This window comes from Monodelphis domestica, chromosome 4 (genome assembly GCF_027887165.1).
Source record: "Monodelphis domestica isolate mMonDom1 chromosome 4, mMonDom1.pri, whole genome shotgun sequence".
In the NCBI taxonomy this organism is placed as follows: domain Eukaryota; kingdom Metazoa; phylum Chordata; class Mammalia; order Didelphimorphia; family Didelphidae; genus Monodelphis; species Monodelphis domestica.
Window position 1 is genome coordinate 400,189,916 of NC_077230.1, and position 16,211 is coordinate 400,206,126.

The 16,211-nt window shown below is 37.0% G+C and overlaps 1 protein-coding gene across 22 annotated transcripts in view; it reads right to left on the bottom strand.

The window, feature by feature from the left end:
* Positions 1-16,211, bottom strand: part of KIF1B (kinesin family member 1B) — a 186,528-nt gene that overhangs the window by 159,835 nt on the left and 10,482 nt on the right. For all 22 annotated transcript variants that reach the window (XM_007491595.3, XM_007491593.3, XM_056795793.1 and 19 more), the window contains exon 2: positions 6,336-6,513. In XM_007491595.3, coding sequence (XP_007491657.1) covers positions 6,336-6,441 — 106 coding nt within the window. In that variant the 5' untranslated portion in view covers positions 6,442-6,513. The remainder of the gene's footprint in view (positions 1-6,335; positions 6,514-16,211) is intronic.

Genomic DNA, 16,211 nt, shown 5'->3' on the forward strand with positions numbered 1-16,211 from the left:
AAAATGACTTTCTATCTATTGTTTTATTTTTCTTTAAATCCTTACAAAGGCTAGGAAACTGCGGTTAAGAAGCTTGACCAGGATCACAAAGGAAGGAAGTGTCTGAGGTCAAATTTGAAACCAGGACCTACCATTTCCAGGCCTAACACTATCCACAGAGCTACCTAGCTGCCACTAACTTTCCATCTATTGTAATCATTAATAGTAAAACCCTTAATGAATTGTCTTTGAATTTTCATCTTCAATAAGAGCTTATTTCCATGTTGCACACTCCAAGAGAATTTAAATTTTTAAAAACTTAGGTTAAAAAGGTGCAATTCTAGCAATTAATCCTGGAAAAGAAATGCATATACCTATTTACCCAAGAGAATATAAAGGAATATAAAGGTCAAGGGATATAAAGAAATAATTTTTCTTTAAAAGAGAAATTGTGAACTATAAATGCTATGAAGACATGTTTTAAATTACTACTAGTAAGCAAAATGTAAATTAAAACAATTATGAAAAGATGAGCAAAATACATCAACTGTTGAAAGGTTGGAAAAGCACTCTTTTGCAAAATGACCTACTTCTTCTGGATTTCAAATTGGAAATATACAAGAAAAGGGACTCAACTGTCCATATTTTTTGACACTTTATTCTCACTACTAGACTCAAGGAAATCAAAGAGAGAAAAAACCGTTCAATAGGTAACAAAATATTAATAGCAGCACACTTTGAAGTAGTAAAGAAACAGAAACAAAGTGTTCATCAGTTGAGGAATGGTTAAAAATAGCTCACATTGTAATGGAGAAGCCAAGTATGTAAGGTTTCACTGGCAAGTTCACATGTAAGTTTTCACTGGCAAGCACAATTGAAAAGATCCCATACTCCTTTGAGTCTAGGAGCAAAGTAGATGTTAATCCATCTTTTTTAAATCATTTTCAATGATAAAATCCTATCTGTTTCTGATGTTAAGTCATTTGACAGTGCCAAGAGCTTTTAAGATAAGAATTTTCGTTTCTGGGTCTTCAGAAGCAAGATCTACCAAGTAGGCTAATAGGGTTGCCTGAGAGGCTGATGACTGTCAGAGCAGGGCTGGAAACAGGCACAGTGTCACAGAAAGCAATGCCATTCCTTTTGGGGATCTCTGCTTCCTAGGAGCAGTTGATCAACAGCTAGTATTGGTAGTGACAGGGGAGGTCTAAGATATCATCATGAAAAATTAACCATAGGAAATGATGAATGTGAAAAATTTAGAGAAAAGTGAAAATATTTGTATGAACTGATAGAGAATAAAATAAAAACAAAAACAGAACTATACACACAGTGACTACAACAATATGAATGAAGAAATCACTGTCAGTCAACTAGCATTTATTTAGTGCCAAATATGTGTTAAGGCACTGTGTTAAACTGGAGAAGCTCATGGTCTAATGGAGAAGGCAACATACAAACAATTACGTACAAATAAAATACATACAGAATAAATATGAAGGTAATCTAAGAGGAAAAACTAAGATTAAGGATGCCTGGGAAATGCTTCTTGCAGAAAACAGAACACTAGCTGCTGAGACTTAAAGCAAAAGAGAGGCAGCCGGGGCTGGTGGGGAGAAGAGGTAAAGGATTCTAGGTGTGGGGAACAGCCAGTTAAAATAATCAGAGTGAGGAGATGGCATGTCAAGTTGGAGGAACAGCAAGGAAGCTAAAGTCAGTGGATCCCAGAGTACATTGAAGGTATGAGAAGACTGGAAAGGCTGGAATGGGTTGAGATATGAAGGATCTTAAAAGCTGAATAAAGGATTTTATAGTTGATTCTGGCTATAGTTTATTGAATAATTAGGTCACATGGTCAGACCCATACTTTAAGAAGATCCATTTGACAGCTAACTAGAGGATGGGCTGAAGTGGGAAGAGATTTGAGGCAGGAAACCCAACCAACAGGCATGAGAGGTGATAAAGGTGGGCATCAGGATGGTGGCAATGTCAGAGTAGAGAAGTATATACAAGAAGTTACAAGGGGGAAATGATAAGACTTTACAAGTGACTAGGCATGGAGGTGAAAATGACTGAGGAGGTAGCCAGATGCAGAAGAATCAATAAGTCAGTCTAAGTATTTCTTAAGTGTCTACTATCTGCCAGGAACTGTGCAAAGCAAAAGATAATCCCTGTCCCCAAGGAGCCCATGGCCTAATGGGTGAAGCAACAAGGAAAGAAACTATACAAACATAAGCCATAAATAAGGTAAAAGAGGAACTATTTTTAAAAAGGCAAGGGCATGAGAATTGAGAAACAGAAAAGGCTTCCTGAAGAAGATGGGATTTTAACTGGGCGTTAAAGGAAGTCAGGAATGGCAAGAAGAAGCAGAAATAAGGAAGAAGGCATGGGAGACAGTAGAGGAAATGCTTGTAAGTGGAACACAGAGTATCTTGTATGTAAGATAGCAGAGGGTCAGGATTAAAAAGAAGGTGTCAGGAATTTTGAAGGACTTAGGGCAAAGAATGATATCTATCTATCTATCTATCTATCTATCTCCAGAGAAAGAATTGTTGGAATCAGAAAGCAGATAAAGGCATATGATTTTTCAATTTATTTGAGTTTATGTTTTGGGGTTTTGGTTTTATAAGATTACTCACTTACAAAAATGAAAGATATGGAAATATGTTTTGCATGATAATACGTGTATAACCCAGATCAAATTACCTGCCAGCACCAGGAAGGGAAAGGGAAGGCAGGAGGGAGATAAATTCAATCATATAACTTAAGAAAACTTGTATGGAAATTTGTTATTGTGTGTAACTGGTAAATATATATATATATGTAAACATACACACACATATATATATATATATATATAAAATATAAAAAACATTTTTTAAAGGTTTCAGGAAATAAGGTAGCAAGGATGTCACCTAAGTAACAAGCCTAAATGACCAAGAGGTCAGTGGTACTCTTGATAGTAATAGACAAGAGAGAAATGAGGGGAGAATTTTAGGGGAAAGATAACAAGTTCTGTTTTAGACATGTATTTAAGACATCTACAAGATAGTCAGTTCTAAATATTCAATGGGTAGTTGGAGACACTCCATAAAGGAAGGTGAACTTCTTTCAATAGTGCTTGAACTAGTGACATCTTTCTGTTTTGTTGGTAAACTTCATGGAGTTGTGAGGTTCTTTTTTTAAGAGAAGGTTAAAGATGGCTACCCTCCTGCTCTTATTGTTAGTATATATATATATACACATGCCAACTGACCCAGAGCAAGTAGTAATTTATTCCTGAATGTGGAAAGGCACTAGCTTTTCAGTACTTAATTTCATCATATTTCTTTGTAGAAAATAAACTAGAAAAAAAAAACAATCAACAAGTATTCATCAAGTGGAGGGACACAGAGAAAAACCAAAAAGCAATCCCTGACCTCAAAAAGCTTAAATTCTAATTTGAGAGGCAGCATGTCTCCCCATATATATGCCATATATATGTATATGCATGTATCTGTGTACATGTGTACTATATATGCCTGTCACATTGGGGGGAGGGGTGTACATGAGACAAATACAGAATAAGGGGAAGGTAACCTTAGAGAGAAAAACACTAGAAGCAAAGGGAGGAGACCAGAAAGGATTCCTAGAGAATATGTATTTTCCTCATTCTTAAGGGAAGCGCAGGGTTCTATGAAGCAGGTTAGGAGGTAAAGCATTCCAGGCAAAGGCTGAAGCATGAAACTGAAGTGCTGTGTGTGAGAAAGAGCAGCAGGTAGGTGAAGACAGCAGATGCCAAAGAGAGTATGAAAGATGCAAAGGTAGAAAGGAGCCAGGCCGTGAGCTTTCAATGATAAACAGAGAATTTTCTAGTTGATCCTAAAGGCAATAGGAAGCTAACAGAGTTTACTGTGTGTCGGGAGTTGTGAGGAGGTTACAGGATAGATCAGAAGCATGAGAAACTCAAGGCAGGGAATCCAACTAGAAAATTACTGCAATAGTCTAGGAGAGAAGTCTTGAAATAGGGCAGCAGAAAAAGGGATGTATGTATGTGAGAGGAGTTACAGAACTTTGGAGAAAGCACTTTCAATATATGATGAAGATTGAAAGTCAGACTGTAGAATTAAGAACAGATTGAGAGGAGATAACATGGAAGCACCACTTATTGTAGGTGGCCTTCTCAAGGAGTTTAGCCACAAACAGAAAGAGGAATATGAGGCACTAGCTGGTGGCAATGATCAAGGGAAGGAAGGTTGTTGTTGTTTTTAGAATGGCAGAGACCTGGGAATGTTTATAGGCAGTATGGAAGCAGCTAATGGGGAGAGACTGCAGGTAAGTGAAAGTGATGATAGAGAAGGAGGGATGGAATGAAATCAATTCATGTAACAGGGTTATCCTTGGCAAGGAGAATGGTCCCATTTTTGAGGTAAGACAAGGGTGAAAGAAGGGATAATGGCAGAAGACATTTGGGTAATGACATGAGTTGGGGGGGGGGGAAGAGATTGCTTACAGTGAATGGTCATTTTTTTCAGCAAAATGAGACAAGATTCTGAACTGAGAAGGTACAAGGAGGTGTAAACATGTGAGATTTGAAATAGTAACAGGTAAATGCAAAAGTTGGGTAGGTTTAGGGGAGGATGATGAGTTCTGTTTTGGAAAAGTTGAGTTTTATACATTTATAAGACATCCAGTTTTATATTTTAAATGGATACACAGTGAGGCATGACAAACTCAGAAGTTAAGACTAGGGCTGAATAAATTACTTGGGATTAACTGAACCCAAGGGAGCTGATGAAATTGCCAAATGAGAATACAGAGAAAAGAGATAGATCGGGGGGGGGGGGGGGGGTCTTCACTTTCAATGGGTGAAACCTGAGTAAAAATCCAGCACAGATAATTGAAAAGTGGTCAAACACCCAGGAAAAGGACAAAAGTAAAGCAGAGTCATAAAAACCCAGAAAAGAAAACAGAAGGATCCAAAACAGTGATGGACAATATCAAATGTTGCCAAGAGAACAAGAAAGAGAAATATTAAGACTAGGCCATTAGATGTAGCAATTAACAGACCACTGGAAAAAGTGAAGAGAACAGCTTCAGTTAATGATGAAGTGGAGAAAGCATAGGAGAGAATGAGAGGAGAGGAAGTAGAGGCACAGGGTGTAGATGACTTTTCAAAGGAGGGGAGATGAAAAGGAGAGGATATATATATATATACACACACACTAGAGCAGTGGGTGTCAAACTCAAATAAAAAGGGGTGGAGGGGAAAGAACATGAAACCAAAATAAGGATTCCTGCAGGCAGTATTTGACTTAGAAAGCCAGATATTAACATTTTCATTTTCTATTGCATTCTTATTTATTTTCTCAAATATTTCTCAATTGCATTTTATTCAGCTGGCCATGGATGCCTGCAGGCCATGTTTAACCCTCTTTACCAGATATTCAATAGGAATAGAAGGAAGTAATGAGGATTTTTTAAAAGATGGGAGAGATTGAGGCAGTCAGGTGGCTCAGTAGGTTGAGAGCTAGACCTGGAGATAGGAGATCTTGGTTTCAAATCTGGCCTTAGACTTTCCAAGCTATATGATGCTGGGCAAGTCACTTAAACACTACAACTTTCCCCATCAGACATCATAAAGTACTTCTTTTATACTCCTCTAATGAACTTACATATCATGTTGTCATTACCTTATTGTTATTTGACCTTTCTAGAATTATCTAGACATCATTATCTCTGTAATCCAGGCCTATGGACACATTCAACATTCTAAGATGTTTGTTGAGTTGAACTGTTGAACTCATAAAGTTACTGTAGAGGAATATGTATCATTTTAAGTATTGACATTTAAAAGATGATTAAACTTTATGCCAAGGTTGTTTGCTATGTGAAACTGCAAATGAAAAATAATTTGCTCAGAGAAATCAAAGTATGTACCAGAAAAACCTCCAAAGATTCAGCCTTAGGAGAATACAAGATCAGCTCCTTGAGGGTAGGGGTTACTGTTCTTTTGTCTTTGTCTCCCAAGCACCCAGCAAAGGATCTGGCACAGCCATTCATTAAGTATTTGGTGAATTGAGATGATTCACAGGACTCAAATGCCATCCCTGCTTTTAACTTGAGTATTCTATTAATAACACTAGCCAGGGTCATCCAGATGGTCAAGTACTTTCCAAAATGGTACAACTAAATAATTCAAAAGCTTGTATTTAAACGTACTAGAGGGAGTCTCTTTGTTCCTTTCTAGGTAATACAAATGGGCTGTTCAAAGTGATCAAACACTAGTCGTACTATCTTCTAGGCAGACTAGAAGGAAAAGATGCAAAGATAGAGAGAAGATACAATTTGTACTACTACAAACAGAAAACTGTACTTACTGGTTGAATTGCCTTGCATCTGAATGATACATTTGGATTCTTTGCTGGTCTCTCGGGAATTGAAGGGCCTGACCCGAACGGCCACCTTCACTGAGGCTCCTGACATTCTGATGGGCTAATTATATGTAGTTCAAATAGTTCAAAAGAAGTCTTCTTTCAAAGTTATGTCCAAAATTTCCTGCAAGAAAAAAAAACCACCAAAATGGTATTTAGAAATAGGAAGAGCTTTTGACAAAGAATTATCATCCTGTCTTAATTAATTGTTGGAAGCTTCAATACAATTTTCCTCCACATATGATGACATTTATATAAAGTTTTACCATTTACAAAGTACTTTACCTAAGTTATATCATTTGACCTTCAATAATAATTTAATCAATAAACATTTATTAAGTGCCTACTATGTTCCAGGGACTGTGCTAAGCCTTCAGAGCACTAAAAGACAGTAACTGTCCTCAAAAAGCTTGCAATCTAACAGGGGAGACAATATGCAAACAACTGTATACAAAACAATCTATATACAGGATAAGTAGGAAGTAATTAGGAAAGGGAAGACACTAGAATTAAGAGGGTTGGTGAAGGTTTACAGTAAAAAGAAGGGATTTTAGTTGGAATTTAAAAGAAGCCAAGGAAGTCAGAAAAGGAGATGAGGAGGGAGAATGTTCCTGGTAGGGGGAATAGACAGAGAAAACACCTGGAGTGAAGAGATCAAATGTTTTGTTCTTGGAACAGGCAGGTAGCTAATGCCATTGGATCAAAGAATGCACACTGGGGAATAAGGTGTGAGACTGGAAAGGTAGAGAGGGCTAGGTTATGAAGGGCTTTGAATGCCAAAAAAAGCATTTTGTATTTGAACCTGGAAGGAAGAAGGAAGCACTGGGGTGTATTGGGGGGAATGACATGCACTTTGGGAAAATCACTTTTGTGGCTATAGTATACATTGGAATAGGGAGAGACTCGAAGCTTTCCTTCAGGTTATTACAATAATCCAGGCATAAGGTGACATGGGCCTGTACTAGATTGGATGGCAACATCAGAGTAAAGGCAGACTCAAGGATGTTGCAAAGGTGAAATCAGCAGGCCTTGGCAAGAGACAGTGAAGAGTCAAAGATTCTGAACCTGAGGAACCTGGAGGATGATGTTGCCTCTGACAGAGAAATTAGGAGGGGAGGAAGATTTAAGGAGAAAGGTAATGAGTTCAGTTTAGAACATGTTGAGTTTTAAGACGTCTGAAAGGTAGTTAGAGATGCAAAATTGGAGGTCAGTAGAGGAGATTAAGGCAGGATAGGCAAATTTGAGAATAATCAGCATAGAAAGAGTAATTAAACCCATAGAAGCTGATGAGTGCACTAAGTAGTGTAGTGAGAAACGGGCTAAGGATAGGACCCTGAGGGACACCTACAGATAAAGAGAGTGATCTGGAGGAAGACTGAGAAAATGAGACAGAGAAAGAACAGCAGAACAAGGAGGTTCAGAACAGTGGTCTCAAGGAGGAGAGAATGATCAAGTGTCAATGGCTACCGTAAAATCAGAGAATGAGGACTGAGAAAAAGCCACTGAATTTGGCAATGAAGATCATTTATAACTTTGGAGAGAGTAGTTTCAGTGGGATGATTAGGTTGTGATGGAATTGAGAGGAGGAGGATTGAATGTGGAGACAACCTTTTGGAAGAATTTAGCTACATAGGGCAGAAGAGATATGGGATGATAGCAGGAATGGAAGGATCAAATGAGGATTTTTTCACTAAGGGGGAAGACATGGGCATGTTTGAAAGCTGAAGTTATTGAAATAAACAAGTAGAGAGAGAAAGATTGAAGATACGTGAAAGAGTGGAGATGACAGAATGTTTTATCTGTTGAAGGCTTCAACATTGAATGAGATCATTTAAAAAGAAGTGTTATCCTCATTAAGGAGTAAGGTCACTTCATGTGAGATGGGGGAAGAAGAAGATAGTGGCAAAAGGCATTTAAGCAATAGGAGATGAAGAAGAGGGGAGAAGAGAGAGTTCATGACAAATAGCTTCAATTTTTTCTTTAAAATATGAGGCAAGGTTCTCATCTGAGAGAGAAGGGAAAGGGGAGAAATGGGAAGTTTGAAGACATGGAAAGTTTTAGAAGCACTAATATGGAAAGTGGGATAAAAGACATATAGTAAAGTTGACCAATAGCAGTGAGGATCTAGGTGAGGTTATGTAACATAAATCTGTAGTGGACCCAGTCAGAACAGTTGCATGATTCTCTCAGCAACATGTGTGTAGGAGCACAAGGAGTGAATGGTGAAGGTGAACTAAGGCTACGGCTGGGCTGGGTGTAATCAATGATAAGATAAGGGAACTAAGGATTCAAGAGAGAAAGAGTGTAGGGTTCAATGGGTTTACCAAGGAGTCATGATGGAGAAAAGAGAAGAGGGTGCTTAGCACAAGAGAGTTGACCTGGGAGAAAATTTACAGGTCAAGGGATTGGAGGTCATAGTATGGGCAAAGAATAGTTAAAAATCATTAGATTATGGTTGGACAGGGGGTTTCTGAATCCTTGAACAAAAGGTGGTACATTTTGAGGTGGTTGGCAACATCAAGGGTATCACCATCTTAGTGTGGGGCTGAGGTGGGGTGGAAGAGTAGCACATAAGAAGTGAGTAGTGAGGAATTCACAATGTCCTTGTGAGGCAATGCTATTATTATCCCCATTATACAGAGTAAATAACTGAGGCACAGAGAGGTTAAGAGACTTGACCAGGATCATATAGCTAAAAAGTATCTGACATCAGATTTGAGCTCATATCTTCTTGACCTGAGCCAATCCAATGTGTCACCTAGCTATATGTTACATTTTATGCAGAAGATCATACTTTACAGTTAATGAGCAAGGTAAATACGAAATGAGGAGGCAAATTTGAAGAAATCCAGGAACAGAGGGGAAATATGGTAGAAAACTGATAATCAACAAAGGAAGGCATAAACAATACTGTGTGAGTATACTACAGACCTTATGGACAATAAGAGGAACCAGAGAATGATCCTGGAACAGAAGCCCAATATGATAATAATAAAGGTATTTAATTATCTAGTTATCTGAGAGAACTCTTTCCCTGTAAAAAGAAAAGCCACCAATAATGCCTTCAAAAGATAAAGGAAACAAGGGAAACTGCTTGCTATTCCTACCTTTCCAAACTTCTTACACTTTGTTGCCTACACACACACACGCACGCACGCACGCACGCACGCACGCACTCCTATACCTAGGCCAAGGAACAAGTTCAGAAGCAAGCAAAAGTGGTGTTCTTTCTGACTCCAGGAGAAAATTGGGATCTCAAATTCCAAATCTAGAACAATCTGAAGTCTGCAAAGGAAAAACCAGTCCAGGAATCCTAAACCAAAGGAAAGTTTGAAGTTGTCACTCTGAACCAGCAGACCTTCCCAGTTAGCTGATAGCGGCTGAGTAGCAGCATTTTACTATTGCTCAGGTCCAAACCTAAGTCGGAAACCTGCAGAGCGGGGGGCAGGGAGTAAAGCAGAAATCAGTCTTTCCCTGGATCAGACCATTTGGGGAACACTGACCCTGAGCCTGAATTGACTCTGATATGCTGGAACACCACAACACTTAATACCCCTAAGAAAGTAGCAATATGTTTATGATTTTCAGAAGAAAAACAACTGCTTTATCACCTGGATCGATGGGGATATGATTGGGGATATAGACCCTAAATGATCATCCTGGTGCAAATATCAATAATATGGAAATAGGAAATGTAAAACCCAGTGGAAGTGCACATCAGCTATGAGAGGGGAGTGAGGGTGGAGAAGGAAAGAACATGAATCTTATAACCATGGGAAAATATTCTAAATTAACGAACTAAACAAAAAAATATGTTTGTGATTTTGGTTTTATAAGATTATTCATTTATAAAAATAAACAATATGGAAATATGTTTTGCGTGATGATATATGTAGAACCCAGATTGAATTACCTGGCAGCTCCAGGAGGGGGAGGGAAGGAGGGAAAGAAACAATTTGGATCATATAACTTCAGAAAACTTACATGGAAAATTGTTATTACACGTAATTGGTTGAAAAAAATGAAAGAAAAAAATTTTAGAAGAAAATAACAACATAACCAGTCCAGACTTTCCCTCCAGAAGAGTACAGAGTACAGTCCAAACATCAAATCCAAAGTCTGGAAGTAGGCTGGAAAAATGAGCAAAAAAAAAAGAGAGAATCCCACTATATAATGGTGACAAGAACACATAAAACACAAACCTAAAAAAGTAAAATAAGTCCAAAATATCTACAGGCAATGACACAGATAAACCTACACCTTGGCTACAAATTCAATTAGAATGTATGGAAGAGCTAATGCAAGAATTTTTAAAATCATTTTTAAAAATTATTTTAATCATTGAAATAAAGAGGGAAAAAATTGAAAAAGAAATGAGCTATGGAAGAAAGAATTGGAAAGGGAATTAAGAGAGCTTGGCACTAAGGTTACAAAACTTTGCTAAGCAACAAACTAAAAATTAGAATGGGTCAAATAGGAGCCAATATCTCTATGACTAAATAAAAGAGTATTAAAACAAAGTCAAGAGACTGAGAAGATAGAAGAAAATGAAAAGTGTTTCATAGCAAAAACAAATGAGGGGGCAGCTGGGTTGCTCAGTGGTTTGAGAGCCAGGCCTAGAGATAGGAGGTCCTACGTTCAAATCTGACCTCAGACACTTCCCAGCTGTGTGACCCTGGGCAAGTCACTTGACCTCCATTGCCTAGCCCTTACCACTCTTCTGTCTTGCAACCAATACCTAGTATTGATTCCAAGATGGAAGATAAGGGTTTAAAAAAAAATGACTTGGAAAACTAAGGGGAAAAAATTAAGAATCAGTAGATTCTCTAAATACCATAGGCCTAGACATCATATATCAAGAAATCTAAAATAAAACTGCCCAGATCTCTTAGAACCATAGAATCAAGCAGAAATATAAAGAATCCACTAATCAGTTCCTAAAAGAAATCACAAAATGAAAACTCCGAAGAATATCATAGCCAAAATCCAGGGCTTCCAGGTCAAAGAAAAAATACTGCAAGCAGCCAGAAAGAAAGAATTCAAGTACCAAGGAATCATAATTAGGATCACAACATGAGATTTAGTAGTCATCACCATAAAGGAGTCAAGAGCTTAGAATACTATTTTCCAGAAGGCAAAGTATATAGGCTTATATTCAAGAAAAACTGACCCAAGAAAACGGAGTGTAATCCCCAAAAAGGAAAAATATGGATCTTTAATGAAAGAAAGGACTACCAAGCACTCTTTTTTTTAAATTTTATTTAGTCAATTTAGAACATTATTCCTCCAAGCACTCTTGATGAAAAGACCAGGGCTATGTAGAAATTTTGAAATTCAAGCACAGGAGTTAAGAGAAACAGAAAAAGGCAAATATGAAAGCTTCATCATAAAGAAGTAACAAGGAAGGACTGTTCACATTCTAATATAGAATATGTGGGTAATGGACAATCTAGACAAAAATTGGTTCTGTTGTATCTTGATGATCTTAAAGGAAGAATAGGAAGAGAGAAAGAGGAATACATTAGAGAAAGAAAAGAATGTTAGGTAATTGTTTTCTCACATAATCAAAATGTACACAAAGATATTTATACAAATACAGAGGAGGGGTGAGAGAAGTGGCTGACTCTCGAATTTCAATCTCATCTAAACTAGTCAAGGAAGGGAAGAACTCAAACACACAAAGATAGGTACAGACATACATTTCACACAACAGGGAAATAGAAGGCAATGAAGAGAAGGGGAGTAGATTAAGGGAGGAATTCACTCTCATGAAAACAAACTCTAACCAACATACAAAAATATGTATTGCTCTTTTTAAGGTGACAAAGAATTGGCCTCTGATGGGTTATCCATCACTTGGGGAATAGCTGAATAAATTATGGTATATGAATATGATGGAACACTGTCATGCTATAAAAAATGAGGAACAGGATGGTTTCAGAAAAACCTGGCAAGACTTGTATGACCTGATGCAAAGTGAAAAGAACCAGGAAAATTATTTACATAGTGTCAACAATGTGATTAAAAAAAAAAATTGTGACAGACCAGAACTAGGATCAGCTTAATGACAAACTATGATTCAAGAGGACTAATGATAAAACATGCTACCTGATAAAGAATTGAAGGACTGAGAATGCAGAATGCAACATATATTTTTTGGATATGGCAAGTGCAGAAATCTGTTTTCTTTGACTATCTATCTAACAGGGGTTTAGTTTTTCTTTCATTCTTAATTGGGAAGGGTAGAAAAGAGAGAAAGAAGATGAATCTTTACTGATTGAAATTACACATATGTAATTTTTATGGAAGTTAAATCAGGAAATTAAGGATAAATTTAAGCTGATAAAGGGCACAATATGAACAGTGTAATGAGTGCTAAAGCATAAAATGAATCATGGCTAAAAAGAAAGTAAAACAATAAAAGGTAGAGGTATAGGTGTTTGTTTGGGGTTTTTTGGGGGGGACAATAAAGGAAACTTTAAAAGGGACACACTGCTGAGATTGGATGGAATAATGATGACAAAAGACAGAAAAGTGCTCAATTCTTATTTAGATTCTAATTTTTTGACCAAGGAAGGTCTTTGGGCAGACTAAAATAGCACTTAACGAGTTAACAGCCAAAATGAGTAAGGCGATAAGATAAGTGAGAGCACTTTAACTGCTTCTAATGAATCCAATTCATCAGCCAAAGATGACCTACATTCCAGGATACCAAGAGAACTGGCAGATGCTATGATTGAGCCACAGGCAGTGTTATTTAAAAGATCACAGAGAATAGGAAAACAGAGCAAATGTCTCAGTTTTTAACAAGGGAGAAATGGTAGTCTTCAAACTCCAGACTAGTAAACTTTGATTCCTGGCAAAATTCCACAACAAATCACTAAAAGGAAATGCTTTGCAAACCTTAAAGTAATAGATAATAAGCCAAGTCAAGAAAACCCCAGAGAGAACAAAGTATTCAGGAGATGTTGACCAATAGTGTCAAATTCTTCAGAGATACCAATAAGATGAAGACAGAAAAGATACTCTCAGATTTGGCTGTTGGTAATTTTTGACAGTGGTTTCAGTTAAGCAATGAGGCATGAAGCCAAAGTTTACAAAATGCTATACTATGTTACTGCAATTTTATCCTCACAACCCAGTGAAGTAGGCACTATTATTATCTCCATTTTAAGATGAGGAAACTGAGGCACAGAGCTTAAAAGACTTGCCCAAGGCCTCACAGCTAATAAGTGTCTGAGAAGGGAACTGAACACTTAAGTTCTTACCCAGTATATATAGTAGGTTGTAGAAAATGAACCAATAGATGGAGAAGGATAGAAAATTAGAAAGAACTGGAGGAATATCCATGGAGGCAATCTTTCAGAGGCTATAGGAATAAGGGGTAGGCCTTGGGGCCAAAAAGAACCACATCTTCATCAGAAAAAAAGTAAAGGAAAAATGGGGGGTTGGAATTTAGTAGATGAGATCTTCATCTAGGAATGAGGAGAAGAAATGGTCAAGAAGACTTCAAGAAAAAGTTTAGAATAGTGTGGAGAGTGCAATGGGGAGAGACCCACTGGGAATCACTGGTGTCAAAGAATGTCTTACTCTGTGACCTATGGCAATGAACCTCCAAAAATTTACCTCAGATTATTCTATGGGAAGGAAACATACAGTCCCATCACTGAACATTTTTAGCTTGGTCCAATCTGGCATAACTTGTACTCCACGGGCATTGATTTTGAGAACACAGATCAACTCCATCCCACAATGAGGCATTTAAGTGGTCTTTTTAAAGCTGGTAATATATATATATATATATATATATATATATATGTACATATATATTTATATATGTAATTATTATATATATATATGTCAAAGAAACACTTGAAATAGAAAACACAGGGGAAAGTGTATTATTGGGTCCAAGGAAGATGCAAAACCAGTTCAGTCTTACATATCTAGTCCAAAACGTCATTAGGGTTGTTTGGAGGTACATCTTTAGTAACTATGTAGCCATGAACTAACTCTCTACCAATGTAGATCCATAGGTATTTGCAATTTATAATATGAGAAATTTGCCTGAAACACTGAAAGTTTAAATACAATCATAGATTTGAAGCTGGAAGAAAACATCTAAATCAATTCTTTCATTTTACAAATAAGGAAATTGAGGTCCAGGTAAGTTATGTAAGTCAGTCAAGATCATCCAGGTAATAAGTGCCAGAAACATAATTTGAACCCAGGTCTTCTGACTCCAGAGTCTGTGTACTTTCCACTATACCACATTACCTTATCAACACCCCTTAAAGGTAATACTAGAACCCAAGACTTCCAACTTGGAGGCCATCTATGCTATCTTTTATTTTCCTCTAATAGTTCCACTGTGCATAAAAGTCTTATCTGCTACCGCTGCTGCTGGTTCAGTCACGTCCAACTCTTCATGACCTCAGTTGGGAGTTTTTTTTGGCAAAAACACTGGAGGATTTGCCATTTCCTTCTCGAGCTCATTTTATGAGGACACTGAAGCCAACAGAGTTAAGTGACTTGTCCAGAGTCGCACAGCTAGTAAGTGTCCCTATGTTAAACTTTCATATCTCTAATAGTATCTTACATAGTTGATCATTTGTGTAGTTTTGACAACTTAAAGGTTGATTCTCCTGTTCCTGATCTTGATAGATTACATATTTATAACATTAGATTCTAATACTAACATCTAACCTAACTAATAATCTAAAATCTAATATGTCATGGAGATATTTCATGATTAACAAGTTGGATATAGTTGAAAGACACTAAACTGGTTTCTTTCTTTACTTTGTTAGATACTATTTATCTACGACTGTAAGCAAATACCTTAACTTCTCCAAACCTATTTTCTAAATTGCAGTATCCGGGATAATCGTATTTTTGGAGTAGAAAGGGAAGGTCTAACAATATAAAGAGCAAATGAGAAAATAAGATAAAGAATCTTAATAAGGAAAAAATTATAAAAATCTAAAGAAAAGTGAGACATGAACCATCTGGATCAATAAGAAAGGGGACAAATAACAAGCCCTGTCCTTAAAGAAAGCAAAATCTTTAGTTTTTAAACTACTTTAAAGGAATATAAATTTATTTTTTATCAATTTATCACTAATAGTAATTCTTTTTAACTTAAATGTCATAATAGAATTATTCATCTTTAAAAATAGATTAAAAAGCTACATAGGAATAAGATACTAGATAGTAAGAATTTAAAGAAGTTACTATTTATATTAGTTCAGTTTAAAAGTTACAAGGTTTCTTTCTCTAGTTCTGGCTTCATCCTTAAAAATGAAACTTAGTAGCAAATCTAAGATAGAAGGTAAAGAAAGGTTTAAAAAAAAGGAAGGGGAGATATAGATTTATTGAGTCCAAAGAATATTGACCGGAAAGATATGACAGGAAAATGGAAAAATAGCTTGTGACATATTAATGTAATATTATGGTGCCATCAAAATTATAAATATGAATAAAAACATAGCATGGTCTAGTGGACACAAAGCAGGCCTCAAAGCCAGTAAGATTTGTGTTCAAATTCTGCCTCCACAGATAGGTTCTTGCAACTCTCCAGAGCAATGAAGTCAAACTCAGAAAGAAGAGCTGCCACTAATCCATCTGTAAGGATCCCTCCAGGCTGCATTCTGATTTAGCTTTAAAATGTTATCTAGTAGCTCAGTGGATTGAGAGCCAGGCCTAGAGATGGGAGGTCCTAGGTTCAAATCTGGACTCAGATACTTCCCAGCTGTGTGACCCTGGGCAAGTCACTTGACCCCCATTGCCTAGCCCTTACCACTCTTCTGCCTTGGAGCCAAT